Raw genomic sequence first — 26,952 nt, forward strand, 5'->3', positions numbered from 1 at the left:
GGCCTAGTGTTACTACTTTGGTAACTTTTAGTGGTGGTTCTGGATTTAAAATTGCGGTATTTTTGATGCCTTTGAAGGCAGCATCAGTGATATAGTTGATTGTGGTGTCGCAGCCAGACCGGAGCACAAGACTAATCTCATTATCTTTAAGCTGTTGTCTCAGGTAATGTTTGAAAATGTCTAAAGACTCGTGGGCGCTTGCAGTCGATGTTCAGGAAGCTAACGCCGTAGAGGTGAGTTTTAAAGGTGTGCACAAGCGCCAAAGCTTCTGCCAAACACCTGCCAACTTTGTCACTGCTGGCAGGTTAGAGGTTAGCTTAATGTGCTAAGTAGCTGCAACGCAGTTTGTTGCATTTTTTTTCGTCTACTTTCTTGCTCATGTGAAATTACGTTTTCTGGCTATAGTATGAATTCTCAAAAAAAGTGGATCGAGTGGGTTATCTGCCCACCTTGAGCGGTGATATAAATGGTAAGTTAATTCATCCTATTAGCTCGTTAACATCTCCGCTAGCTAAGCTAAGCTAAGCTAATTTTACCGCTCACTCTCTCCAACTGTGCAGGAAACGTTTTTTGGGAGAACAGTGAAAACGGAGGACGGAGAAGACAAGCGGACAAAGTGGACCTGGCTGAGCAGTCACTTTTAAACAAACTGATCCGTCGGTCCCTGGTGCGGAATAGAAACCAGGTTGAAGTTTTACAGCGGGACCCCACTTCTCCTCTCTACTCTGTGAAGACCTTTGAGGAGCTGAGACTGTGAGTTTACAGGGAAAACTTGATGACTGGCAAGGCGTTTTAACATCAGATAGGTGGACAGGATTCACATTAAAGATATCTGTAATGTATTTATGACCAGTCACAACTATCATTTAAGATATCTGCGTTTACATTCTGACTAGTAAGAATTGTTCATTGACTTGAATGAAGAAACTACTTTAAGATATCTACAATTAGGGCTGGGTATCGAATTCGATACTTTTTAAGCACCGACCGAATTGCCTCGATACTATTGAGTATCTTTTTGTTCGGTACCAAATTTCGATACCTAAGGGTTTAATCTCGTCAGTTTAATCCTGTCAGTGAGCCAAGCCAATAAGCATGCAGCATGCTTGACATGCCTAAATCAAACGCTGGTGATTGGCTGTAGCGAGGCATCAAGGAAAAACACTAGTTTACACCGGTTACGCCCAGAGATGCGGTTCACACGTGAGGCTGTTGTGTGTGATCATTCTAACCGCGAAGTGTTTAAAACAATGTGGAAAAGGTCGAAAGTGTGGCTGCATTTCACCAAGCTCGACGACAACAGCGCGCGATGCAACATTTGCAACAAAATAATTGCAGGCAACACGTCAAATCTGATGAAGCACTTAATCGTGCACGGAATAAACATAAGAGCAGAAAGTTGCTCCATCTTTGACTGCAAGACCGAGCAGATGAGGTCATCCTCTCTGTTTTACTGCCCCGAAGTCTGCTTCGACATGCCCACCGCACGAGCCACACTTACCTAAGCTTAACTTTTAGCAAACAAAATCGGCTAACTTGTAGTGCTGCATGCTTGTGATCTATTTAAGTTAGCGCTTCTTTCTGTGCGCGGTGACTTCGTACTAATGTTATACAGTGCGCTCCACAATTATTGGCGCCCCTGATTAAGATTGGATTTTTAAGGAGAGAATTTAAATCTGTATAAAAGAAGTCAACAACCTGAAAAAAATAAAACCAAGTTTCTCTGAGGTAATGCGTATTGTACTTTTGTTACAATTTATTTCATTAAATTGGTATCGAAAAAAGTATCGAAGTCAAGGTATCGATATCGGTATCGGAAATTTTTGAACGATACCCAGCCCTATCTACAATTGAATTTTGACTATCCACAATGTGGATAATGAATTTGCATTTGCTTTAATACTGTGTAACTAGATAGCTCGCTAGGTAGGTAGCATTTGCAGCCATAAAAATGAAATGTGAAATGAAATAGTGGATAGTTACTTTATCCTTTTTATGTTAAAAGGGCATCCAAAAATACCTTTATAAAAGTCTTTGTAGATATCTTAAAATTCAGACTAGTCAAAATGTAATTCTAAATATCTGGAATGTGGCTTTCCACTAGCCAAAATAAATAAATACATTAAATATCTTAAATTACAGTTGTGACTAATTATAAATACACTTGTGAATTAATTGGTCGGATAAATGCTAAAACGGCGCAGTGATGTCATTTTGAATATTCAAAATAGAATTGTGACTACTCATACTGTAATTGTAGATATCTTGAATTAGAATTGACAAGTCACATTGTAGTTTTGACCAGTCAAAATGTAATTTTAGATATCTGAAATGTAATTACGGATATTGAAGTGAAATCTTTGTTAAATCGGCTTGCCATATACTGCACTGCTTGTTTTCCAACTGCCCCGGCCCTACCCACTGCTACCTGGAACAGATGTGTTCAGCTAATCAGAATTTGGAAGATTCAGATAATCGGCAATGGGTAGGGTAGTGATATTTGGACAATGAGCAGGACAGTACCCCTGGAGGATCAGAATTGCCCACTACTAATCTATATTAAATTGCTACTCATCAGCTCTGCCTTTTTTATTGTGTAACAGTCTTTCCTTGCAACTTTTAACCATGTCCATCAGCTGATTGCCAAAAGGTGCGCCAAGTGGTTTCTGTAATCAGGGGTGTCTCTTTTCTGTGAAGGGGATGATTATATGTTTAAAAGTCCTTTATTCGCTCTCTTGTATCTTAACCAATATTTTGTTTTAACGTACAAATATTTGATGTCATATATATATTCACATCATTCATTGTGACTTCATGAGGACTTTGTAGAATAAATCTTTCAGAGGCTCCTCAGAATTATCACATTCTCCCCCTGACCTTCACTGAAAATCAGTAGATCAGTAACCATGCATTAACATTTCAGTTTTGTATTTGTGCTATTTACTTTACACTTCAAATTTCTGATATGTTGAGTAATGAACTAATGTCTGTTATACTGATTAATAGGAAGCCTGAGCTGCTGAAGGGGGTCTACAACATGGGTTTTAACAGACCTTCCAGGATACAGGAGAATGCTTTGCCTTTGATGTTGGCACAGCCGTGAGTTAATTTTCTCTTTTGAAGAAGTGCTGGGACAAGGAATTGATTAACTGGCCAATGGACAGAAGAATAATAGTCAGCAATTTGGGTAACTGAGTAAGAATCTGTTTGTTGAGGAAGAGTGCATGGTATTTGCTCAAAGTTAAGGATAATTTACAATATTAAATAACTGAGAAATGTGAAAATGGTGGGCAGCACAGTGGCTTAATGGTCATCACTGTTGCCTCACAGCAAGAATATTCCTGGTTTGAAACCTGGCACGGACCTTTCTGTGAGTTTGCGTGTTCTCCCTATGCTTGTGTGGGTTTTCCCTGGGTACTCCAGTTTCCTTCCACAGTCCAAAAACACGTATGTCAGGTTGATTGGTGATTCTAAATTGCCCATAGGAGTCAGTGTGAGCATGTATGGTTGTTTGTCTAAATGTGGCCCTGTGATGAACTGGTGACCTGTCCAGGGTGTATCCCTTCCTTATACCCAAAGGGAGATGTGATAGGCTCCAGCAGATCCCTGTGACCCTGGTTAGGAATAAGTGGGTATAGATAATGGATGGATGGACTTATATGCGTATATTTACAATAATTTTGTCAAGGAGTTACTAGCGTTAGATGGCACTCTTGACTTAAATGAAGATATTATATTGCTGATAAAGTAAAAGTTTATGTTCACACTAAACTATAACTTAGTGTAACATAAGTAGGTAGTGCAGGTAATAAAGTATGCAGCTGGAACAATGTTTGGAGACTACTCAGTTCTCAGGTGCGTGTCTCAACCATATTCTCATCTTTCGAGCCCTGGGCTGTGTCTGTTTGGGTGTTTTTATCATTAACGCTGACACTTAAGTTGTTGTCAACATTTTCTGTTCTGTTCATCTTCTCTTTAGTCAGGCCCCACTCCTGACGTACTGGCTTACACAGCAACAGCAGCCCAAACATCAGTATGTGAGATGCTGCTGGCTGCTCCTCCACACTGTTCTGACAATGACAGAATGAGTTATTACACAAAGTTCTATCACAAGTGGGTGGTATCCGTAAACACATGCCAAACTTGTGCCTCAATGCTCAGTCTTATATTTCTGCTGCGTTGTTTTGCTGGAAGACCAATAAAATGACCAACAAATAAAAAAAAATCTTACTATCGAGATCGACCTTGATCTTATTGCGACATAAAATTTGATATTTGGCACAGCCCTACTCACAACTCAAGATGCTGGAACTGGAGTGTTCAGTGTTTTTCTTCATACATGTCTTGTGAGATTCATCACACTCAGTTCAGTGCAAGGTTTTGCTGTAGTGGTAGCTATTCCTTTTCTTATTGATTGACTTGTGAAGATATCTTGTTATGTCCATAGCCCTAAAATATTGAATTTATAATAGTGATAATATAATAGATGATGAACAGCTTCACATCATACTTAGGAAGCCACAATTAATTTAATTAAAGTTTTTTTGTTGAGGAATGAGTTAACTTTAAAATGTGCTGTAATTGTTGTCCTTTGTCTAAAACTTGTAACCACGGCTTTTAGAAAATCTGTTCCAATGTTTCCTTTGCCTGTGATTCATTCACTTCACTGTAGTTTTTTTTTTTTTTTTCTCCCCCCGTGTGTGTTTGCAGACCTCAAAATCTGATTGCACAGTCACAGTCGGGCACAGGTAAAACTGCTGCCTTTTCTCTGGCCATTCTCAGCCATGTAAACCCAGCCAATAAATGGACGCAGGTGAGCATAACACAATCTACAGTGCCAGCCATTGTGCACATTCACCTGTAAACCTTAAAACGGACTCTCTGTTTTTAAAATTGGTTCTTTCAGTGTCTGTGCATTGCGCCTACATATGAGCTGGCTCTGCAAATTGGTCAAGTAATTGAGCAAATGGGGAAATTTTGTCCAGATGTGAAACTGGCATATGGCATTCGAGGCAACAGATGTAAGAACTTGACCATAATTTGAATTACTTCTGATGGATAGCAAAGTCATATATTCATTGATTCTTTTTTTTTTTTTTTTTTTTCTCCCCCCTTCCCCCCTTATGTTTAGTGAATCGGGGTGTTAAGCTGCAGGAGCAGATTGTCATTGGAACACCAGGTACAGTCCTTGACTGGTGCACCAAGTACAAATTCATTGACCCCAAGAAAATTACAATGTTTGTACTGGATGAGGCTGATGTGATGATCGCTACACAGGGTCATCGAGACCAGAGCATTCGCATCCAGAGGTACACCTTTATGAGAGAGATACTAAGATGCCGTTTTTACTCATGTTGTTCAGCACTTTTCTTACAACATTGTTTTCCTCGTTTGTTTACTGATGCAGACAGCTGACAAAGGACTGTCAGATGCTCCTTTTCTCTGCAACCTTTGAGGAGTCTGTGTGGAGATTTGCAGAGCAGGTGGTTCCTGAACCCAATATCATAAGGCTGAAGCGTGAAGAGGAGACGCTGGACACAATCAAGCAGTTCTATGTGGAGTGCAGAGAGAAGGAGGACAAGTTCACAGCTCTTTGTAATCTATACGGGAGCCTTACCATTGCTCAGGCCGTGATCTTTTGCCATGTAAGTCTGCATTGTAACCCTGGTTAATACACTGTTCCCTTATGATTAAGAATTACAAATTTCTTCTCTGTATGCCAAGCTATGAAATTTTGGTTGAAAGACGAAGCTTTGTTTTCATTGCTGTTGCAATTCTTAAAAGTATAATCAATGCCACATGCAAGCAGAAGTCACACCAAAAGAACTTTGTAGTTTATTTCTTTACTTTTAACATCTTTCTTTTGCATGTTGACATGCTCCCATTTGTTAATTAGCACTAAAATACTGGGGCAGGTGGATGTAATCAGCTTTGCAAATATTTAGTCATACACTAGTTCACTATTAATACATTATAGCGGCTTACTGTATACATGTAAAATGTCTTCTAAACATGAATTTGTATTCGTGATACAATTTACAGAGAGCATTGGTTAAAAGCCTCATCATACAGTTAATGTTGTTGCCTGCTGCATAAATGAAGAGCATTTCTGCCCTCATTTGGATTATTTTTGTAAAACTGGTGAAAAATTTGTCTTCATGTCAGACTACACCAAAAACTTGAGGTGACTTAAGTGTAAACAGAGCTTCACTCCTGCAAAACCGAGTACAGGATGTAATCATTATCAACCACACAAAATTGTGAAAAGACTCTACATGCCTGTTATTTTTCCTCTGCAAAATTAGCACAGCAACATTGAATAGTTTCTAGCCACCAATCTACTTCTCTATCAGCTGGTGCCTATATACAAATTAAGTTAAAATTAAAGACAAAAACAGCCTTACTGTAGTAATATTCATTGAACAGCTTTAAACACAGTGTCATCTGTCAAGTGAAACTTTTGGTTATTCCTGCAGTTTGTGTAAAACCATCCAGCAGTCTCATGTATAAATCTGTGCGTGGTGTACTTTACTAAAAGTATACATGTGCCCAAAAGCCAAAAATGGTGTATGCAAAAAAAAAAAAAAAAAAAAAAAGATTTATAAAGCCTTGTACATGCTCACCTGTGATCCCTTTATTAATCACAAATCACCTAGAATTATGCATACATGATTCAGCCTCTAATCCACCCTGTACATGCCCCCTTTTAACCATAAATAGTCAATGTAAAGTACCTCCTTAATACTGATCTGCACAGTAATAGGCCTGGCAGGCAACTGTTCTTTTGTTAGTGAATCGTGGCAATGGGTGAGAAAAGAACAAAGAAATATAACGTCTCAGATATTTAAGTAGAGGCACTTGTAGGGGATGTGGAGGTGGAAAAAGACATTTAGTGGCCACAGCTGCAGGATCACTAATGAATCGAAGCAGTGCGAGTGACATGTTGTTGTTGTTGCTGTATGAACTGTCAGTGCCAGAAATTGAGGGGAAAAAAGTGGTCTGATCTAAATGTATACCACATCTTTGTACTCCTTTACCAACAATTTAAAGAGAACAGTGTAACAGGCAAACACGTTTCTGCATGCTGCTTTTGTTCTGAACAGCATTATAATTAGAACTGATAACAAGGATAGAGTTTGATTGTGCAAGAGTTTAATGGCTGTATTTCCAAGCTTTGATATTTGATAATGTGCACGGTATATCAGGAGAAGTTATTTACACTTTGTTCTGCAGTTATGTGATAGTAGAGTGCTTGATGCTAGCCTGTATTCCATCTTCTCCTGTGCTGTGCAATGTAATGTGAGACAGTGGTGATCAAATCTATAGAAAAACTGATCACAAATTGTGCATGGGAAGTGACACACACCATTTTAAGGCCCTGTTTTGTGTGTGTATAACATGTTTATAAATCAGGCCCAAGGGCTCTGACCAGGTTGCTGCTCTAAGGCTGATTTATGCCTGTCAAACTGTGGTTAAAACTTGATCCAGAATGTTCACCCTCCTCCTGCCTCAGTCAGTTCAGTGGCTTTACATATCATCTCCAACATATTCCCTCTTTGCTGGGTTGCAGCAGTTTCAGTAAGTGTTTTCATCATATATTAAAGGCAAAATGATGTGCTAATTTTCTCTTGCCGTTGTTTTAAGTATCCTATTCCAAAACATACAAGGCTGTGGCATAACCAACTAGTGTGTTGGAGAACAGAACCATTTATTTAATAATTAAATGATTGTGATTAAATGAATCACCATTAACACCCTGCAGAACATTAGCCCCCAGTGCACAACTATAAATGCTTACAATGATCCACTTGGTCTGTATGTTCAACACAGAAGAATAAATAGGCTTTAATTCTGCTCTCTGAGCTAATAACTGGCAGGTTTCATGTTGATGTCCTCCAGTTATTTATTTTTCATTTTTCCCAATTCCTGGCTATGCATTTCACTGATGTTACTCAGTATCTGTTAGTCTATTTAGTTTAGGTCATGCTCATGCTTTATCTTTTTTTTAAAAAAAAAAAAAAAAGACTCGCAAGATGGCTGCTTGGCTGACAGCACACCTGACCACCGAGGGCCACCAGGTGGCAATGCTGAGTGGGGAAATGACAGTGGAGCAGAGAGCTGCTGTCATTGAACGCTTTAGGAATGGCAAGGAAAAGGTGCTTGTGACCACAAATGTGTGCTCCAGAGGTGAGGCAGATTGGCAAGTGTCAGATTTTAAAATTAAGATTTTATGTTGTGAGGTGAATATAAATATCTCAAAGCTATCTGTGCTTATAGGTATTGATGTGGAGCAGGTGTCGCTTGTGGTCAATTTTGACCTTCCTGTGGACTTGGATGGAAATGCTGACAATGACACGTACCTTCATCGGATTGGCCGCACAGGACGCTTTGGCAGAAGAGGATTTGCAGTCAATATGGTTGACAGCACTCACAGCATGGATATTATCAAACAAATTGAGATGCATTTCAGTATGTTCCTGTTTTTTCCAGTTTGATCATGTCAGGCCACAAATATTAGTATCATTCTAACATGACTTTTTTTTTTTTTGTTCTCTTCATGTGACAGACAGGAGAATCACGAAACTTGACACTAGCAATCTTGAAGAAATGGAAAAACTGATGAGCTAAATGCTTTGGTATGCACCACCCAATAAAGAAGCAGTTAGACCCAATAAAGAAGCAGTTAGACTTGTTACCTAAATTTGACTTAAGTTCTTTCAAGGATTTATTGTTTCCTTGTTTCCATTAGATGCAAATGTTGGTTTCTTTAACAGCATTGACTACAGTTTTCACTGAGATTTCATTTATGTACAATGTTGGTCACTGAAGTTTCCTTAAAGCTTTAAGCTCTTCTAGAGACAATGTCAGTTATTAAAACAGTATTTAAGAAGGGTGGAGATACTGCTGGTTGATGGTTTTATGTGGTGTGTATTAACATAGACTGGTGTCTCACCTATACATTTGTCTAGTTTGATCAAGGCTGAGTTCAAATTAAATATTTTTCAAAGTGAAGCATTTTGACATTTAAACTGCCTGTTTGAGCCTAGTGATAGTTCTCATAGTTCTGTTAATTTCCTGAACTACTTATTCCATCAGACCAAGCCAGAGCCTTTTCTCACTTTTGATTTAACAAAAAAACAAATATATACATGTGGAAAAATATATATATTAAAAATATTCTTTGGCAGCTTACCAAGTGAGACCAATGTATTGAGTTCATTTACTCAATCAGTTGCTCAGAACCTCAATTCAGTAATGACACAGTTTCTTCAGAAGAGGATATTCGATACATTAAAAAATAAGAAACCTGTAACCTCCAAGTTCTGTGCACTTTGTTTTAATAAATGTTTATGTGAGCAGGTGTCTTGAGTTTATGCTGAAAGATGTGATCACTAATTGTTTTACATTCAGTCATCAGGAGTACAGATCTAACCCATCCAAAAAAATTTGGTGACTTGGTTCAGTGTGTGGGGAGGGAGTTATTTACACCTCTTAATTATGGCTTAACGTAAAATTGTGAAGTTATACAGCAACATTTACACACTTTGAAATAAGGGTAGCAGTGTGATACTTTCTCATATATTAACATAGTGTATCTGCATCTTAAAGGTCTAGGAAATTGAAAGCTGTAGAAAATGGCAAAGAAACTTCTGAAAACCCTGTTTGTTGTATTTTTCCAGCAGCCTTACCATAATTGCCGAGCAACTCTAACATTGTATTGAATGCCAGCACTGTTGCAACCACACTTAAACCAGACTCTTCTCTACATAACAAAACAGATTTAAGTCCTTAATTTGCGTTTTTCTCCTACTGTAACTGAAAATTATGTAGAAACAGCCGTCATGGATCAGCTGTGGTTCTGTACATAGTGTGTAGTACTCTGTACAAAAGGACAGCAAAGGAAGTTACCATGATGAATTGACACTACAAAGAGAAGCTGTATATACTTCAAAATCCCCAATTTCAATTATTTAGTGTATTATTTTGTCCACAAAAAAGTTTATATATATATATATATATACACACAAGTACACTACAATTCTTATAACTGTGGGGTCTGTGTGACATTTAATTCAAAATATATGTATGAATATGCAAATATTTAAAATGTCCACTATTACGTCCAAACTAGTTGTGATGCCACAAAACCTTCAAGTGTCAAGCACTGTAAATAGCCTACAGTATATCCCGGTGCATGGTGGTCAAAATCAACCATTCAAATAAAGATAGGACCCATGTCTGAGTGGAATGTGAACCGCACAGACAAATTTCAACTGTAAATCAAGTTTAAAACGATTTAAATGCTTTCATGCTCCATCAGACTGTCACTATTCTGACAGATACACAGCACTGATCTGTTCAAGATACCACACTGGGCTAAAGTCATATCCATGTCTGCGAAGCTCCTGCGTGGTACATCCATAGTCTCAATGGAGACCTCTCCATATTTGGCCCCATACCTGGCCTCTGCAGTGGTTTTCACCTTCAGGAGAGTGTCTTCAGGCTCAAAGTTCTCCTGAAACCTTCTACCGCACGGTGCTCGGACCGCCAGGAGCAAAGTACCAGTGCCTTCTTTGGTCACTGTTGGTGCTAAGTCCGGTGGCTTTGGTGGCTTTTCAGTCCCATCGCCCCCTTCAGAGCTGATGGTGTGCGCTGTGCGGAGACCTGGCCCCTCATGTCTTTGCCTTTGCTGCACGGTAGCAGCAGCACCAGACAGGCTGAGACTAGACATGTTTTTCCTCAGGCTTTCATCAGGACTCACTACTGAGCGCCTCCTCTCTATGGACGGAAGGACCCTGTACTTGTTTAAGGACTGTGGTGGGGCAGCAGCAGCATGGTGCAGCATGTGCAAGCCTTGGCTCTGGCCCAAGCTGTTGGCCTGCCACATGATGGGCTGAGACTGGGAGCGGAAGTTTCTGTCCGGCCTGCCGTAAATAGGAGCCACCGTAGACACGGGCAGCCTCTGGTTACTGTCTCTGTCACCTGTATGGAGAGAGTTGTTTGCAGCAGGTCGGCTTCGTCCTTTGGAGGACTTTGGTCTTGTTAAATGCATTGATGACCCACCGTGGAGGGTTGCATTAAAGTTCCAAACAGTCAGCCGGTTTCCTGGTTTCAGTGCTTTTCAAAACAAAAACAAATTAAATTCTCCACGAGCCATGAGACAACCATGACCCCGCGCTAAGACTATTTAGAAGGTGCCTTACAGATTCAATATATAAATATGTATCTACATATTTATATATATATACATATATATATATATATATATATATATATATATAAAAGCGCTACAACGCCGTCTGCTCCCGTTCCTTTCCACTCAGGTTCATAGTTTCATTCCGTCTTCTCGGCGTCGCCGGTTACCATGACAGTCTAGTTGTCATGACTACACCGTGTACTCGGACGCAGGGAGCCCCTGGTGTTGGAAAGGCGCAACTGCAGCTGGAACACGGGCCATACATTGTCAGCGCAGAGTAGCTCCTCCTAGTGACGAAATTCTAAGAAAGACGCACTCATATCTGTTATCTGTTATTTTTACTACTTACTACTTATTTCTTTTGCTGCAAAACTATCTGAATTTCCCTTCAGGGATTAAAAAAAGTTAATCTCTCGCCAGAGATATTTGGCAACTGGGAAAATGTAACAATGTAGCAGTGATCACTTAGGTCTGTTGCAATCTTCCATCAGCAGAGTGATAACGGGAAACAATTAGAACAGGCTTCTCAAAACCTCATATCACAGTTTACTTCATTTCCACATTGCAGGCTCACTAATCGACTCATTTATGATCATATTAGGCTTCCCCGGTGTTATTGAGTGGAAGTGATGGCTCGCACCATCAGAAAATCATTAACAATTTCCTTGCCAACAAGACAATGTTGGCACTATTATCTCTGAAGAATTTAAATAGGACCATCCCTTGCTTAGAGGGGGAAAATATATGGGTGGACTAAGGTATAAATGTTCAATTTCCAGGCACTGAATTGGACGGTTCAAAATAAAAGGCTTTTAATGATCGATTTCATGCTATTTTTACGTCGAATGCCCTTGCTGACGATTGGTTGTGCAAAAGAAGTTCATCTCTGTAACTAATAATGGTAATAATAAAATGTTTTTATTAACATACATTATTTACAGTATCCCACAGAAGTGAGTACACCCCTCACATTTTTATAAATAATTTATTATACCTTTTCATGTGACAACACAGGAAATGACACTTTGCTACAATGTAAAGTTGTGAGTGTAGATATAATAAACTATTTACAATGTGAGGGGTGTACTCACTTCTGTGAGATACTGTATAGGCTAGATAATATACAACGCACTATATACATTCACTTTAAAATAGGCTATTTTTCCCTAAACATTAGTTATACACTTATTTTCTCATTTATAGATTAGAAGAAAAATGATATTGAGATCATAAACAGAGTAACAACTCTTGAGTCCACTAAGGAGAACTTTTGTTTCATCATTTAGAAAAAGAAAATGTTTCCAAAATAAAATTTACAGTTGTCTTTACTTTTTCTTTTCTTTTTTTTTTTTTACAAACATCTTAAGTGAAAGTAGGGCATTCTGAGCATATGGTATGGCCACTGCACTACAAAGCATTGATTGGATATGTTATTGTATAAATTTAAGGATCGACATTATTCCAGTGCTTCTGTTTCAGATTATCAGTTTATTTTTAAGGTCTTGGCAACATTTCTACTTTCTGGCACATTTGGACAAATGTGTCTTTGGTAAAGTGCTTTGAAAACACCTGTCAGATTATCTAACAGTTGAGAGCAGCTCACTAATGGGCCTATATCATCTTATATAATTTATTTCTTATATTATTGCTAATACAGAGAAATCATGTTTGGTATCCATTCTAAATTCTTTAAACCTTCTAGACGATTTATTTGGTCTCTGTAACATCTGTAAACATTACAAAATGTCCATCACAGTATCCCAAAGAATTGAGTAAACAAATAGATCAGCAATAACATTGTCAAAAACCCCAAATTAATGAAATTACTATGGAGTAAGATGAAGAAAAGCAGCTAATTATCACATTTGTGAAACCTAAAAATATTAAATACTTAATATAGAACATATATATAAAATAGTTGCTCTTTTGCTTCTTTTGGTCAATTAGGCAACTGTTGCAGCTCAAGTCTAAAATAATATATCACCAAATAAGAAGTATTGGCTTGGCCACTTGTGCAATTATGAGAACAAATAGCTGTTAGCAGTAACCTGAGACTTCTGGGCTCCACTGCAGTTCCCTTTATGTATTTAAAATAAAAACAAAAAGAATGCACAAGCAAAGGCTGAATTAAAATATTATTCAGATGTGCATCATTATGAGTAAAGATAATAATGCAATATTAGAATTAATAACAGTTTTATAATAAAACTGGAAATACAACAGCGACAGATCAGTGTCAGTGAAATTACAATTATTTGTGCTCACCAGTATACAGACAATACACAGCTCTATAATCACCAGACAACAGTAGTAGCTAACAGCCCATGAGCAGGAGCACATTTTTAATGATGCAATGAATCATGTTGCAGATAATAGCTCTTGCTCTATGGTAAATTAAGCAGATTATGCTGAGTGTAGAGGTCCTCTGTGATCTGATACACCTCAGAGATTAGTGGTAGGGCTTCTCCCAGCATGGCCACAACCTGCTCCGGGGGGCCCACATTCATCACTTCAAAGAAAGCTGACCGTCCTGGGAGGACACAGAATGCCATGCCTGCAGCCTTACGGATCACCCAAGGGTGGTACTGGGCAAGGGACTCATTGTAAGCTTCAGCACACATGACCGATGTCTTACTGTCCTCAGTGCTAGTGCGGAGGCGTTCCAGGAAGAGCTCCAGCCACCTCAGTGCACGGTGGAGTCTCAGTAGAGTACGGCAGCCAGACTCTGGATGGCTGCCTCGCTTGGTCTGGTCCACAAAATCATTCTCTAGCTCATATTTTACCATTGACTGTACAGTGACATACTGAGACCCATTCTCACCATTCAGGTAGCTGACCAGGATCTGGATTTTGTTGACAGCATCCTTAGAAATGAAGCTAAAAACGCTCCCCAAACTGTTGAGAAACCTATTGAGTGAAATACATACACAGTATGTTAACACTATTTCTATTACATTCACCACTCTGTTACAACTGAGTCAAGGTGTCACTACCAACTGGGCATGGCAGGCAATTCACCAGAACTCCCCAGAACCACAGAGGTTCAAAAATCCCAAAATGTTGAGTTTACTATCTATGACTAGGCCTACTACTTTATGCTTTAGAGTCAGCAAGTGCAAAACCAACCATCTCAAACTGCCCTATGTCCCTGATTTTATAAGACTGCTCTGAGACTGTGTGAGTTTTGTGTAATTGTATAACCATATGGATTCATGAGAAATTCTGTTTCATTTTATTTAATTTGAATATCGAATGAAAATGATATTTCCTCTTTTGTGCACCTGGTTTTCACTTTTAATTGTTACAATTCCTTTACATATGCAGGGATAATCAATTTGCTTTATTTAAACTGGATATCTTATTTAAGTTATAAATGTCATCTGCTTTGCAAATCTCATTTTCATTCTTATTGTTTCTAATTCTATAATCTGCTTCACTGACCGCAGGTCATTGTGTTTAATAATTTAGTAATAGTGTTTATCCTTACTGCTAGCGACATAACCGTATGTACTGTGTGAGCAGTTATCAGTGTATGCCTATTCTGTGCCATGTACAGTGGCACCAGAAAGTGTTCAGTTCCCTTCACTTATTCCACACTGTATTGATGATTTACTCTTATAACTCTACTAAGTATGATTATGTTCTACAGGGTTTAAGTCTAGGCTTTGGCTGTGCTATTCACATTCAGAGACTTGTCCTGAAACCACTCAGGTCATTGTTATGCTGAAAAGTGAACCATTTAATGTCCCAGGAGTTCAGGTCACCTGCACTCTTACGGAGGATTTCTTCAAGGATTTCTCTAGACCAGGGGTCTCCAACACTGGTCCTCAAGCACTACTGTCCTGCTTGCTTTCCAGATATCACCGGCCTACCCACTGCTGATTACCTGAATCAGGTGCGTTCAGCCAATCAGAATTTGTAACGGCAGGGATTCCAGGACAGGAGCACTTGAGAACCAGGGTTGGAGACCCCTGGGATAGTCTCCTTGTCCCTGCTGCTAAGATCCACCAAGCTCCTCTACTAAAGGACTGATTGATGGAGTCATCAATTGACAACCGGTGGTTGTCTCTGCAGAGATTTCTGATGCTCTGTAAGAGTGACCTTCGTGAGGGCCCTTTGTGCCCTTATTGTTTTTCAGGCCACTGTCCTCCTGGGAAGACTTAGGCTTTACCAATGTTATTAGGTTATAATAATCAATAGCAAGCTGTGCCCGCCCACTGATATTGACGGGCCCGGCTTTGAATTTGGATGGAGCAGCAGGTCTGGGCTTTACAAATGTTTGATAAATGCCACATGACTCAAATCAAGTTCTAGACACATCCCAAGAATATATAAAGCAAACAGGATGCACCTGTTTTTAATAAATTAGCTAAATTTCCTAACACCATGTGTTGTTAGCGTGTGTAGAGTAATTCGCAACATGGCAGTTGTATCTGTTGAAAATAAAATCTACAACACAAAATGTGCAAAAAGTACAGGGGTTTGAATACTTTGTCACATATGGACATCAGGTAACTACACATAATCTTTGTTTCTGCAAACATCATATATAGTTACCCTGCGCCCTCGCCCCAGAGATAATAAAGTATATATTTATATTCAACTAGCCACTTTAGCGCTACAGTACTACAGTACAGAGAGTTTCTGGGTGCCTAGGGGAATTTATAGGGGCCCAACAACAAAAGCTTGCCCCTGGGCCCCGTTGGAAGTTATTGCTGCCTTTTAACCAAGTGTATGACGGTATGTGCAGTGTAGTCATGCTGGAATTACATACAACATACATGTAGTCCGCTCATACAGCTTTCACCCTGCATCACTTACTTTACAAGCCCACGCCATCCCGCGACGTAGTGTTCTAGATAGACCTCTTTTTTTTCCGACAGACTCAACCTAAAAGTGTCGAGCACCTCCCGTAAGCAGAATCTCTGATCCTCTGAAGCCACAGGACCTGCCATGGTTTTCTACAAGGACGCGCTGTCACCGGAAACAAATGAATGAGAGAAAAACAACAACAACAAACCAGACGTCCGTAGATATGTAAGCAAACAAAGACCGAAAAATTTACCTGTAATAAAAATGAAAAGTTTAACGGCCATTAAGCATTGGTCTTCTTCTGTGACAGGTAATTCCTGCTGTAATCCGAGCCGACTGCGCAGACTCGAGCCGGTGTGCTAGAGCACTGTGGCTCTACGGAGAGCGGCAACGCCCAAAATTAGTTTTGGTTATATCTGGAATGAAGCGAAAGGAAATTTTATTCACATCGGTCTTGAAAATAAAACTTCTCGGAACATGTGCTGCAGAGTTTGTGTTTTTTTAATGACCAACAAGCAACCAACAATTTGTTGTTTTATCTTTAAAAAGACATTATTTTGTGAAATTTACGCAGGTGCTTTATGAGAAAACCTTTTTATTGTATATGCTGTAAATAGTGGTTGTATAGATAGATAATATCATAACTAGTGAGTTGTTTATTTCGTATGGATCCATAAATAAAATAACAATCTAAATCTAAAAACTAAAATAAAAATCCTCCAGCAGAGTGCCTCAAGTTTGCCCTTAGTCCAACCTAAATATTTGCAAAGACAACCCCCGTCCCATCTTATCATAAGCAGGAGTTTTAGTTTGAAAACGATAACCGGAAGTTTGCATATTCGTTTCAGCGTCAAATTGCTCGGTGTAGCTACGACTCACGGCTAGTTATACAATAAATATGTCCTTGTAAATAGCTAAAGCGTATGGTAATCGGGAACATCCGTCGTCTGCTTCATCCTGTTTACAAAAGGCGACTGCCCTGATGAGAGAACATGCCTGAAATAAAAGTGACACCCCTGGGTGAGTAACTTTTCAGTGGCTAGCTAGTAACGTTACCTGCTAAGCTAGTTCCATTAGTTTGCTACATTGGTACATTAGCCACGTAACGTTAGCGTTAGCTTATGGATTAGCTTTTAGAAAAGCATGAACTTGCCCACTGTCTGCTGTGGTGGGCTTCAGCAGTCTGTAAGTTTGACTACTGGTTTACTGGTTAGCAGTTGTTTGTTAGCCGGAGCGGCTGAGCATTTTTAACCAGGCTGACTTTCCCTCTCCAAGGTGCTGGACAGGATGTCGGCCGCAGCTGCATACTGGTCTCGATTGGAGGCAAAAACATCATGCTGGACTGTGGCATGCACATGGGCTACAATGATGATGTAAGTAGGCTAGCTTGTTTATTAAAGAAAGATAATAAGGAGATAGGAAACTGTTCTAAATTATGAGTTTCATTAATTTGGTTTGCTTTTATTTGGATCTTAGCGGCTTAAACATTACATGTCCTGTGTTCAGAAAACGAAGAAAACCAACCCAAAAGACAAAAAGTCTGGATCTGTAGAAACAAAGAATCAAATGTAATGACATACCATATGAACCAGCTCTTATGAGCAGAAGGTGAAAACAGTGTAATATAACTTATGTTCATAGTGCCCATGTAGCATTTTATGTCTCTGATAAAACCTCTGTACCTTTGCTACATTACAGACCTAAGAGAAAGCTGTGACATGCAGATTATAAGAGATATGATATCACTGATTATACCAGCTGTACATTCACCTATAAATCCTTTTCCATTTTCAAAAAGAGAACTTTTAAAAACCTACAATATCATCACCAAGTGGTTGCATTAAGTTTTCTTTGGTATTAGAGATGAAAATAAAGTGATTAGTCAGAAAGGATAATATCAGCAAGTATTTTGATAATCAATTCTTTTGTTTATGTTAGCAAAACCAATCTAAGAAAATCTCTGGTGACCTGTCCTGTACCTGTGCCTTTCACCCAAAGAGAGCTGGGATAGGCTCCAGCAGATCCCCATGACCTTAAATAGGAATAAGCAGGTATTGATAATGGATGGATGGATATAATCTAAAAAATCTGCAGCTTCCTAATTGTGAGCATTTGCTGCTTTTTGAAATTGTTAATCGAAGATTTTTGAGATTTTCATGATTGGTTGGCAAAGCAAGATCTCAGTGTCATAAAATTCAGAAACGTTTTAAAGACTAAATGGCAAATCAAGTATCTTAAGCATTAGTTTCAGCTGGACTTGAAATAAATATCTTAATTTTAAAATCTAAAACCACTTTTCTTTGATTGCATTTCCAGTCCCTACGGCAGTCTTTATTTTGAATGCACTGCACTCAAAACCAGTTCTTAAAAACTTCATTTCATATTCTGTTTCGCATATGTTTTGGAGTGTTTTGGACCTTGAGAAGAAGATAACTGTCATAACTGTCAACTCAGTCATGACCCAAAGCTCATGACTATAGGTGAGAGAGTCTAGTCCCTGTTGACTGCAAGTCTGTTTTGTCATTTCAGAGACGTTTCCCAGACTTTTCTTATATAACCCAGAATGGACGTCTGACCGACTTTTTAGACTGTGTGATTATCAGGTTTGTTGTCCAAATAGATACAGTATATTGTGCCATTTCTATCTCATTCATGTATATAATACACAATGGTGTTATTTACATGGCTACACATGTTCCTTTCTCAGCCATTTCCACTTGGACCACTGTGGCGCTCTGCCCTACATGAGTGAGATGGTGGGCTACGATGGACCCATCTACATGACACATCCCACCAAGGCAATATGTCCCATTTTGCTGGAAGATTTCCGGAAGATCACTGTTGACAAAAAGGGCGAAACCAACTTCTTCACCTCACAGATGATCAAGGACTGCATGAAGAAAGTGATACCTCTGAACCTCCACCAAACTGTCCAGGTGCGGTGTTGGTTGCATTTTTGATTTGCTCATATATGTATCTGTCAATCATTTGTGCACCAGCTGGTCATCTATTCTCTTTGCAAATCAAGCTGTTTATGTTGTGCTGTGGGCAGGTGGATGATGAACTGGAGATCAAGGCGTATTATGCAGGTCATGTTCTGGGTGCTGCCATGGTGCACATCAAAGTGGGATCAGAGTCTGTGGTCTATACTGTGAGTGACAACAAGTCTGCCCTGGGTCAGCGTCAGTAAATCTGATTACTAAAATCTCAATTATATGTCTTTTCATTTTTAGGGAGACTATAACATGACTCCAGACAGGCATTTAGGGTAAGTGGCATTTACTGCATGTAATCATTAATTGCTGGTGTTCTTAAATCCTCTACAGTCTTGTCATCCTTGAGTTGTGGTATATTTGCAGTGCTGCATGGATTGATAAGTGCCGTCCAGACATCCTAATTTCCGAGTCTACGTATGCCACCACCATTCGTGACTCAAAGAGATGCAGAGAGAGGGACTTTTTGAAGAAAGTGCATGAAACCATAGAAAGAGGAGGAAAGGTAAAGAGTACAGTCGAGCACTGTGTTTTGGGTTTATGTTTTAATTTTCTCAACTTTAAAAATGTTTTTCCTTTCTTAAAACTTTTCAGGTCCTTATTCCAGTTTTTGCACTTGGTAGAGCACAGGAACTCTGCATCCTGTTGGAAACATTTTGGTAAGCTTGTTCCAGAATTTTAAAGGAAGCCGTAAAAGAAAAAAATAATTAAGCTTTTAAACTTTTCTTAAAAATCCAGTATAAACATAAGCTTTGCATTTACCAAAGAAAAAAAAAGTCTCATAATTTTGAGTTAGTATCTCATAATTACAAGATAATATAAAATTAAATAAAGCTGCAGGGATATACATATTATACTTTTATGTTTTTATGAGGAATTGGAAGATACAGTGAGTTATAATATGGGCTGTGTCTTGCAACCTGTTTTTTTAGCCTATATTTATATTTTGGAAATATCAAACTATCAAATATCAAACTTTGGTTTGATAAAACCTGATGATCATCTACCTGAAATGTTTTAATTAGCATAATTATCATAAAAGATCTCATAATTGTGGGATCCATTTCTTGCAACTATAAGATATGAAAACTACAATATGTAAAATGTGAAAGATTAAGGTACATGTAGTTGTGAGATTGCAGAATACAGACTTCTGAGCACCCATCACCCCTCCTTTTTCAGGCATGAGGGAGGCCGTCCTCTTTAAACCAAAAAATGGTTCCCTGTCTAGAGCCAGTGTTTAGTTTGTTCATTCTGGGCTACTATAGAAACATGGTGGCGCATCATGGCTGCTTCTGTGAAAGGAGATCCACTCCCTATGTAAATGTATAAGGCTCATCCTAAGATTAAGAAAATGCAACAGTTGATATTTTCCTGTGATTACCCATTAATGATAATGTATTTGCAAATACTATATTCCATTTTTGCTAATAGCTCCCTCTAAATTTTACACCTTGAACCTTTTAAGTCATAATTACCATGTGAGGATGTCATCTTAGTAAATGCAATGCTTCTGTGAATGTAGACTAGTGAATGTGAACAAAGCAACAAAATGAGGGCAAGAACAGTGATGTGTGGAGAAAGGTCTGTCTGTTCCCTGACTGTGATGTAAGATTTGGTTCACAATAATTTGTTTTTTACAGGTAAATGGAAAGTTATTTCAAAGTGGAGTAATTGTCCATGATTACAGTGCAAAGGGCATGAACTGTCTGGACTGTAAAATAACAGCTCCATATATTTGCTGTATTCATTTTATTGAACTTAATGGCATAATGGTAGCATCTGAACATTTAACTGGCCAGTCGTTGGACAGAAGCTCTAAATACCTCCTCTCACCACCCAGGGAGAGAATGAACCTGAAGGCCCCAATCTACTTCTCCACCGGGCTAACTGAGAAAGCTAATCATTACTACAAGCTTTTCATAACATGGACCAACCAGAAGATTCGAAAAACCTTTGTACAGAGAAACATGTTTGAATTTAAACACATCAAGGCATTTGATCGTTCTTACGCAGATAATCCAGGGCCTATGGTATGTCAATTTTTTTGTCCTTAAAATGTTTCTACTAAAAAATATTCTTTAACAGCAATGAACTACAACCTAATGTACACTTTCAGGTAGTGTTTGCCACACCAGGTATGCTCCATGCTGGTCAGTCTTTGCAAATCTTCAAGAAATGGGCAGGCAATGAGAAGAACATGGTGAGTCTCATCAGAAAATGAAAGAGGTTTTTAAAAAATAGGAATATTTGATAAACAATGTATTGTTCTTTTCTTAGGTAATCATGCCTGGATACTGTGTACAAGGAACAATTGGTCATAAGATCCTCAATGGGCAGAGGAAACTGGAGATGGAAGGGAGAGCAACAGTGAGATCTTTTTGCTTTTATTTTAACAAATATAATTTTTAATTTCTTCTATATACATATGAGTTATGGGATCATACTGTATTTTATGGTTTGAACATTTTCTTTGAGCTCTTTGGATAAAGTTACATATTTTAGACCTGAATGTATGATCTTCCTCATGTCATCCCCCATTTTTCTCCTTTTCCCCTAGACTTTTATCTAGTAATACTGATGACCTTAAAGGAATAGTTTGAAATTTCAGAAGGGATGTGCCATGAGTCCTTCAAATATCAGGGTTTTTCCGTGGGTCGCTCAGCCAAATACAGCTGTGTTTTTAAAACTCTCTTTATGTTCAGCTCAGTACCTTTGTAACTTCTACCTGATTTTCTATGTTTTGGAGATTAGTTCCAGTCCTACCTTCCTGTGTGGCAAGTTACTGTTGATCTTGTTGCTACACATTGAAAGCTTTCAAGTGGCCAACCAGTGGAGAGTTTTAAGTTATTGGAAATACAGAGTGTGTGGCGCCAAGCTTTGTTAGCAGCGCTGTTCTTCAAAAAGTAGGTCTAATTAGCCAAATATAGACATATTCTGTGCAATGTGGTCTGGGTCAGTTTTAAATATTGCTGAGGAGTAGTACAAACAGAAATGGCCACATTGAGCTGAACATGGCTGCAGAGTCAACACACCGTCAACACACCGTCATTACCGTTGGTAATAACTTCATCTTGCTGCGTGTTGCAGTGGAAAAACACTTCCTCTGTGTCATCATGGACTGACCATAGTCCTTTTAAAAAGTCAATTAGTTTAGTAGTAAACCTCCCAGTTTTTTTTTTTTTTTTTTTTGTACCAATAAAAAAAAAAAAAAAAACGTACGTGTTAATTAAAAGATTTAGAAGTGCTTTTTTTGACAGAGCTAGCCAAGCTACATTATTTTATGAGCACACTCAAGTTTCTCATCTAATTTACTATGTGGAAGAATCAATAGTATATTAATTTGAGTAAAAGAAAAAAAAACATATCTTTTATGTGATTCATGTGAAAATCAACATTGACTTTTTTTTTTTCTTTCATTTGTACAGTTGGACGTGAAGCTACAGGTGGAATACATGTCCTTCAGTGCCCATGCAGATGCTAAGGGCATCATGCAGCTCATTCGTATGGCAGAGCCTCGAAACATGCTCCTGGTACATGGGGAAGCAGTGAAAATGGAGTTCCTTAAGAGCAAGATTGAGCAAGAGTTCAGTAAGTGCAGTTCCACCCACAGTTACAGACAAGTGTAACACTGTTCTAGGTATCAAAAAACATATTTCATTAAAGCTAGTTGGGTGGTGTATGTATGCTCACAGTAGTAAAAATATGATGTGTCACTATAATTAATGCTTCTCTTTATAAATGGCAGGTATAGACTGCTACATGCCAGCTAATGGAGAGACAGTGACAGTGACAACAAATCCCAGTGTGCCTGTGGATATCTCACTCAACCTGCTCAAGAGGGAGATGGCTCTAGGAGGTATGTTCAGTTGGTATTTTAGTTTTCTTCATGGTCGCTTATGCTATGTTAGAGGACAGCTCTCTGATAAACACTCAGTGGTGCCTTTGTACAACACCTGTACAATGTAGTTTTTTAGACTATCTGGAGAAACTAGAGGTGTTAATTAAATGTTTTAGCACATGGGTAGTGTTTATGGTAGTGTGCGCTCCGTGGAAGGGTTACTGAATGTTGAATAGTTAGTGATGAAAAGTTATTTTGCTTTCATGGGTTAAACTGTAATATTTTACAGACAAGCTTTTTAGCAAGACTTTTATTTGCTGTTGTGTAATTATTTACTAATAAAATATTCTTGTTTTTCAGGGCCTCTACCTGATCCCAAAAAACCCCGGACCATGCATGGAACCCTGATCATGAAGGAAAACGTAAGTTCATTCAATACAAACTTATGACTACATGTCAGCCAAGTTAGTGTGTTACCTCTTTTTGATATTTTTTGATATTTTATTTTTTTTATATTTTTATACTTTTGTGACCTTTAATTTAGATAATGATGATCATTAATCATGGGATTTGCTGTACTTATTTTGCTGGCCACATGATTTACTCACTTCTTCCCTTACCCTGAGCACAGAGCCTGAAGCTGGTGTCATCAGAGCAGGCTCTGAAGGAGCTAGGCCTCAACGAACATCAGTTACGCTTCACCTGCCGTGTGCCAGTCCAGGATCCACACAGCGACCCCGACACACTCCACAGAATCTACACACATCTCAAGAGGTGAGAGCAGCATTGGAAGCAGAGGAAATCCACCTTACTACTTTCTTTTTAAGTAATAAAAAGTGTACCATTTTTGTTCTGAGAATTGTGATTTTGTCTTTGACTGTTAGATGCTTGTGATGTTAGAGATTTAATTTAAACTTTAACTACTGATATTGTATATAGTGAAATTTCTGTGTAAAGTAAATATAAGAGTTGCTGGAAAATCTGAACTTCCCCCTTGGCGGATGAATAAAGTATCTATCTATCTATCTATCTATCTATCTATCTATCTATCTATCTATCTATCTATCTATCTATCTATCTATCTATCTATCTATCTATCTATCTATCTATCTATCTATCTATCTATCTATCTATCTATCTATCTATCTATCTATCTATCTATCTTTACATATCAGATTTCTGTATGATTTGTCAAATATGCTGTGTTCAATGAGGAGTAATTAGTTAGTAAATTTGTTATGACCCTTTGCTTCTGTATTTCTATGATTCAGTGTATTAAAAGGTTACACTATTCAGCACCTCCCTGATGGCACTGTCATGGTGGAGTCTATCGTCATCAAGGTCTCCTCTTCTACTGAAGACGCTAACACCAAGATCTTACTGCTTTCCTGGAGTTATCAGGTAAAACATTTTTATCATATATGATTCACTGAGTTGACTTTACAATAGCTTTTTGAAGCAACGCTTATAGGTTCATTGTAGTCCACGGTCCATGTGTTGGGATATATTTAGGAAAAAAAACTGTTCCGTTGAGTTATTGGAAATATGAATTTTTGACCAGAGGAGACAAATTCAAAAGTCAGAAATGGTTCATTCTGAGGACCAAAAAAAACCCAATGAATTATGAAAATAAGCAAGTTATAATAAAAAAAAAGTAGTTGTAGTGTAGTGGCTGGAAACAATAAATAGATGTCTTTCAAGTCAGTTAATGTGGCCATTATGGTGCTTATACAGTTTTATCATTATCATCATCCACCTCTTTCCAGGCAAATTGCATGGAGCCAGGGAGGCAGTCATCCCTGCTGAGCAGTTTGGGCTCATGTTTAATTGACAGTGGAGCTTCAGGGTTATTGATGAAGCTTCCAACACAACACAGAAAATTATACCACAGATTTATATGATTATGTGTCTTAGTGAGAGGACAGCTGAGGTTTGGAGTATTAGAGATAAGGGTTGAAAATAAAATGTACGAAACAACACTTGTCTATGTCAGTTATGTGTATAATGACATGTAATACATGATCAAGTTTATGCAAAAATATGATACATAAATGGAAAAGATGGCTTAAATGTGGAATTATATTCACCAATGCACCATATACATTATATATAAAATGGCTCCATACGGTGACATTGTTTCACACTCCACTGAAAGCCATAGTTGGCTGTGAGCAAACCTCTGTCGTGAATATGAAATCTTACATTTTCATTCGAGATATCCTTAATGACAAATAAACAGGTCACCTCCAGCTAGGAGGACGTGATTGTTTTCAAAAAAGCTTTATTCCAAGGGTCTCTCTCACTGGGAACCCTTGAGACATATGCTTGGGAAAGTGATGAGTTATGGTGTGGTTATGCTGAAAATCCCTTCCTACTGATTTCAGTGAAGAAAAGGTTAAGATATATTCATTACTAGTTACAAAATTATTCTGATTGACCCTCACGACCTCTAATTTACAGCCAGAAGGAAGATTTGTACTGACAGTATTTCATTATTCTCACTTATTTATTTAGGTGCATGATTTAATAAGAGGAGGAGTGTATCTTGGTCTCCAGGACAGTGATTGTGGTTACAGATAATATTTCCTGTTCTTGATCCTTTTTTCCAGAGCACACAAATAAATATTTTGCTTGATATCTAGTGTGATTAGTTACATAGTTTGTTGTTTAACGTCCATGTGACACTGAGAGGAGGTCTGATCAGATATAAGGGGAAAAGACTTGTATGGGTGAACAGTATGACTAGCAGGGGCTTTGAAAGTGAGAAGAAAAAAGAAAGCAGAAGGTGGGGAAACCTGCCTGTTGAACTTTGTCACTGTGTAATGGAAAAAAGTGGTTTCTGTGGCTTCAAGTGTTCCGTGCAAAACACAAAGGGCAAGTAAGAGTGTGGTGTGCATTGCTACCCCTCTGTGATACAGGATCTTCCCTACATGAGAAACTTTTAAGATTTTGTTTGTATTTATAGATCTTTAATATAGAGTATACACCTTGTAACATGTTTCTAAAAAGAATCTTATGGATATAGTTTAACAAAATGTATAGAAAATGTTAACAGTTCAAAAGGCACATAACATTTAAATGTCTCATATAAATGTCATGTTGTGCTGTTGATGTTATTAATTGTACCTGTGCTTCTTCCTACTTTGGCAGGGAAAACTGTCTACCATGAAAATTGAATAATTTTGTACCTATTCTTGTGACATTCAATACAGTTTAAAAACTATAATCTCAAGTCAATATAAAACAGATTATGAAATTCTGCAGATTTTTGGCATGCACTAAGCAGCTGAAGCTATTCATTTGTTAAATTGTCAAAATAAATTGCAACTATTTAAATAATTGAATAAGGATTCAGCATTTCAGGGATTCATGTATGGTGGAATGTAGCATGTTTCTAAGGTTGTGCTAAAAAAAAAACAAATGTGGAAAATATTGTATTGTTTGGAAAAAAGAAATATAAAGGATAAAACACAAGGATAAAGCATTACACATGGTATGTGGTGAATGCAAATTACTTGTTTTAAGTCATTTTTGTAGCAGAGATAGAAAAGGTCTGTTGATTCCAGCTCCTCAAATATGATCATTATTGTCTTTGGGCTTTGTACTATTAATGAGATGTAATCTGAAAGTGTCACCTTATGGTGCTTTTTTTCTTTAGTTACAATTAATTAATCAAGAACATTAAGCCATTAATAATGTAAATAGTTCTTGATTGCAGCCCAAATTAGCTGTAAGATTTAATGAATCAGTAGTTCTCAGCATGGAGGTCAAAGATTAGAGTTTGCATTGTTTATGTTAATGTGCTGAAGTGAAAATATGCTGCTCTGTTTTCCTGTGACTTCTTTTTCATTATGTTCTGGTTCTGGTTCTTTGTTAGGATGAGGACCTGGGGAGCTTCCTTTCATCTCTGCTCAAAAAAGGCCTTCCTTCTGGACTTTGCTGAACTATCTTCCTCCCAGAACTACAGACTTTTAACGATAAAATTCACACAAAAACAAATTCATCTACCATCACCCACATTTCTTACCAGGATATGTCATCAACGTTGAGGCTGAATTTGTTGCATTGTTGCATGTTTTATATCTCTGTAAATGTACCCAGGATCTTGA

The 26,952-nt window shown here is 38.2% G+C and overlaps 4 protein-coding genes across 4 annotated transcripts; 2 read left to right on the forward strand and 2 right to left on the reverse strand.

Annotated features, from left to right (window-relative positions):
- The first annotated feature begins 176 nt into the window (after nucleotides 1-176).
- Nucleotides 177-8,628, forward strand: ddx19a (DEAD-box helicase 19a). Its single transcript, XM_026332738.1, has 11 exons — nucleotides 177-233; nucleotides 406-469; nucleotides 561-753; nucleotides 3,007-3,099; nucleotides 4,711-4,813; nucleotides 4,907-5,021; nucleotides 5,132-5,309; nucleotides 5,408-5,645; nucleotides 8,025-8,187; nucleotides 8,278-8,469; nucleotides 8,567-8,628. Exons 1-11 carry the CDS (start codon nucleotides 177-179, stop codon nucleotides 8,626-8,628), a joined length of 1,458 nt encoding a protein of 485 aa, XP_026188523.1.
- Nucleotides 8,629-10,058: 1,430 nt separating this feature from the next.
- ubxn10 (UBX domain protein 10) lies at nucleotides 10,059-11,107 on the reverse strand. The gene has a single exon (XM_026333155.1). The coding sequence runs from the start codon at nucleotides 11,051-11,053 to the stop codon at nucleotides 10,298-10,300; it is 756 nt and encodes a 251-aa protein (XP_026188940.1). The 5' UTR covers nucleotides 11,054-11,107; the 3' UTR covers nucleotides 10,059-10,297.
- A 1,558-nt stretch (nucleotides 11,108-12,665) lies between these two features.
- Nucleotides 12,666-16,422, reverse strand: cptp (ceramide-1-phosphate transfer protein). The gene is made up of 3 exons (XM_026332741.2): nucleotides 16,263-16,422; nucleotides 16,019-16,171; nucleotides 12,666-14,104 (listed from the first exon to the last, which is right to left on the reverse strand). The coding sequence occupies exons 2-3, from the start codon at nucleotides 16,150-16,152 to the stop codon at nucleotides 13,582-13,584; spliced, it is 657 nt and encodes a 218-aa protein (XP_026188526.1). The 5' UTR covers nucleotides 16,153-16,171; nucleotides 16,263-16,422; the 3' UTR covers nucleotides 12,666-13,581.
- A 426-nt stretch (nucleotides 16,423-16,848) lies between these two features.
- Nucleotides 16,849-26,936, forward strand: ints11 (integrator complex subunit 11). The gene is made up of 17 exons (XM_026333217.2): nucleotides 16,849-17,029; nucleotides 17,285-17,382; nucleotides 18,539-18,612; nucleotides 18,717-18,945; nucleotides 19,062-19,160; nucleotides 19,243-19,277; nucleotides 19,369-19,507; nucleotides 19,597-19,661; nucleotides 20,846-21,035; nucleotides 21,122-21,205; nucleotides 21,283-21,372; nucleotides 22,431-22,593; nucleotides 22,751-22,861; nucleotides 23,204-23,265; nucleotides 23,475-23,617; nucleotides 24,115-24,244; nucleotides 26,721-26,936. Exons 1-17 carry the CDS (start codon nucleotides 17,002-17,004, stop codon nucleotides 26,784-26,786), a joined length of 1,806 nt encoding a protein of 601 aa, XP_026189002.1. The 5' UTR covers nucleotides 16,849-17,001; the 3' UTR covers nucleotides 26,787-26,936.
- The last annotated feature ends 16 nt before the right edge of the window (nucleotides 26,937-26,952 follow it).

Source organism: Mastacembelus armatus, chromosome 7 (assembly GCF_900324485.2).
Source record: "Mastacembelus armatus chromosome 7, fMasArm1.2, whole genome shotgun sequence".
In the NCBI taxonomy this organism is placed as follows: Eukaryota; Metazoa; Chordata; class Actinopteri; order Synbranchiformes; family Mastacembelidae; genus Mastacembelus; species Mastacembelus armatus.

Excerpts from the sequence above, each read along its gene's own strand:
- ddx19a (XM_026332738.1), top strand. The coding sequence starts at position 177 with ATGTCTAAAGACTCGTGGGCGCTTGCAGTCGATGTTCAGGAAGCTAAC. Across the intron at positions 5,310-5,407 it reads CAGAGCATTCGCATCCAGAG|ACAGCTGACAAAGGACTGTC; the intron begins GTACACCTTTAT and ends TTACTGATGCAG. Across the intron at positions 8,188-8,277 it reads CACAAATGTGTGCTCCAGAG|GTATTGATGTGGAGCAGGTG; the intron begins GTGAGGCAGATT and ends CTGTGCTTATAG.
- cptp (XM_026332741.2), bottom strand. The coding sequence starts at position 16,152 with ATGGCAGGTCCTGTGGCTTCAGAGGATCAGAGATTCTGCTTACGGGAG. Across the intron at positions 14,105-16,018 it reads GGATGGCGTGGGCTTGTAAA|GTTTCTCAACAGTTTGGGGA; the intron begins GTAAGTGATGCA and ends TTCACTCAATAG.
- ubxn10 (XM_026333155.1), bottom strand. The coding sequence starts at position 11,053 with ATGCATTTAACAAGACCAAAGTCCTCCAAAGGACGAAGCCGACCTGCT.
- ints11 (XM_026333217.2), top strand. The coding sequence starts at position 17,002 with ATGCCTGAAATAAAAGTGACACCCCTGG. Across the intron at positions 17,030-17,284 it reads AATAAAAGTGACACCCCTGG|GTGCTGGACAGGATGTCGGC; the intron begins GTGAGTAACTTT and ends TCCCTCTCCAAG. Across the intron at positions 19,278-19,368 it reads ACTCCAGACAGGCATTTAGG|TGCTGCATGGATTGATAAGT; the intron begins GTAAGTGGCATT and ends GTATATTTGCAG.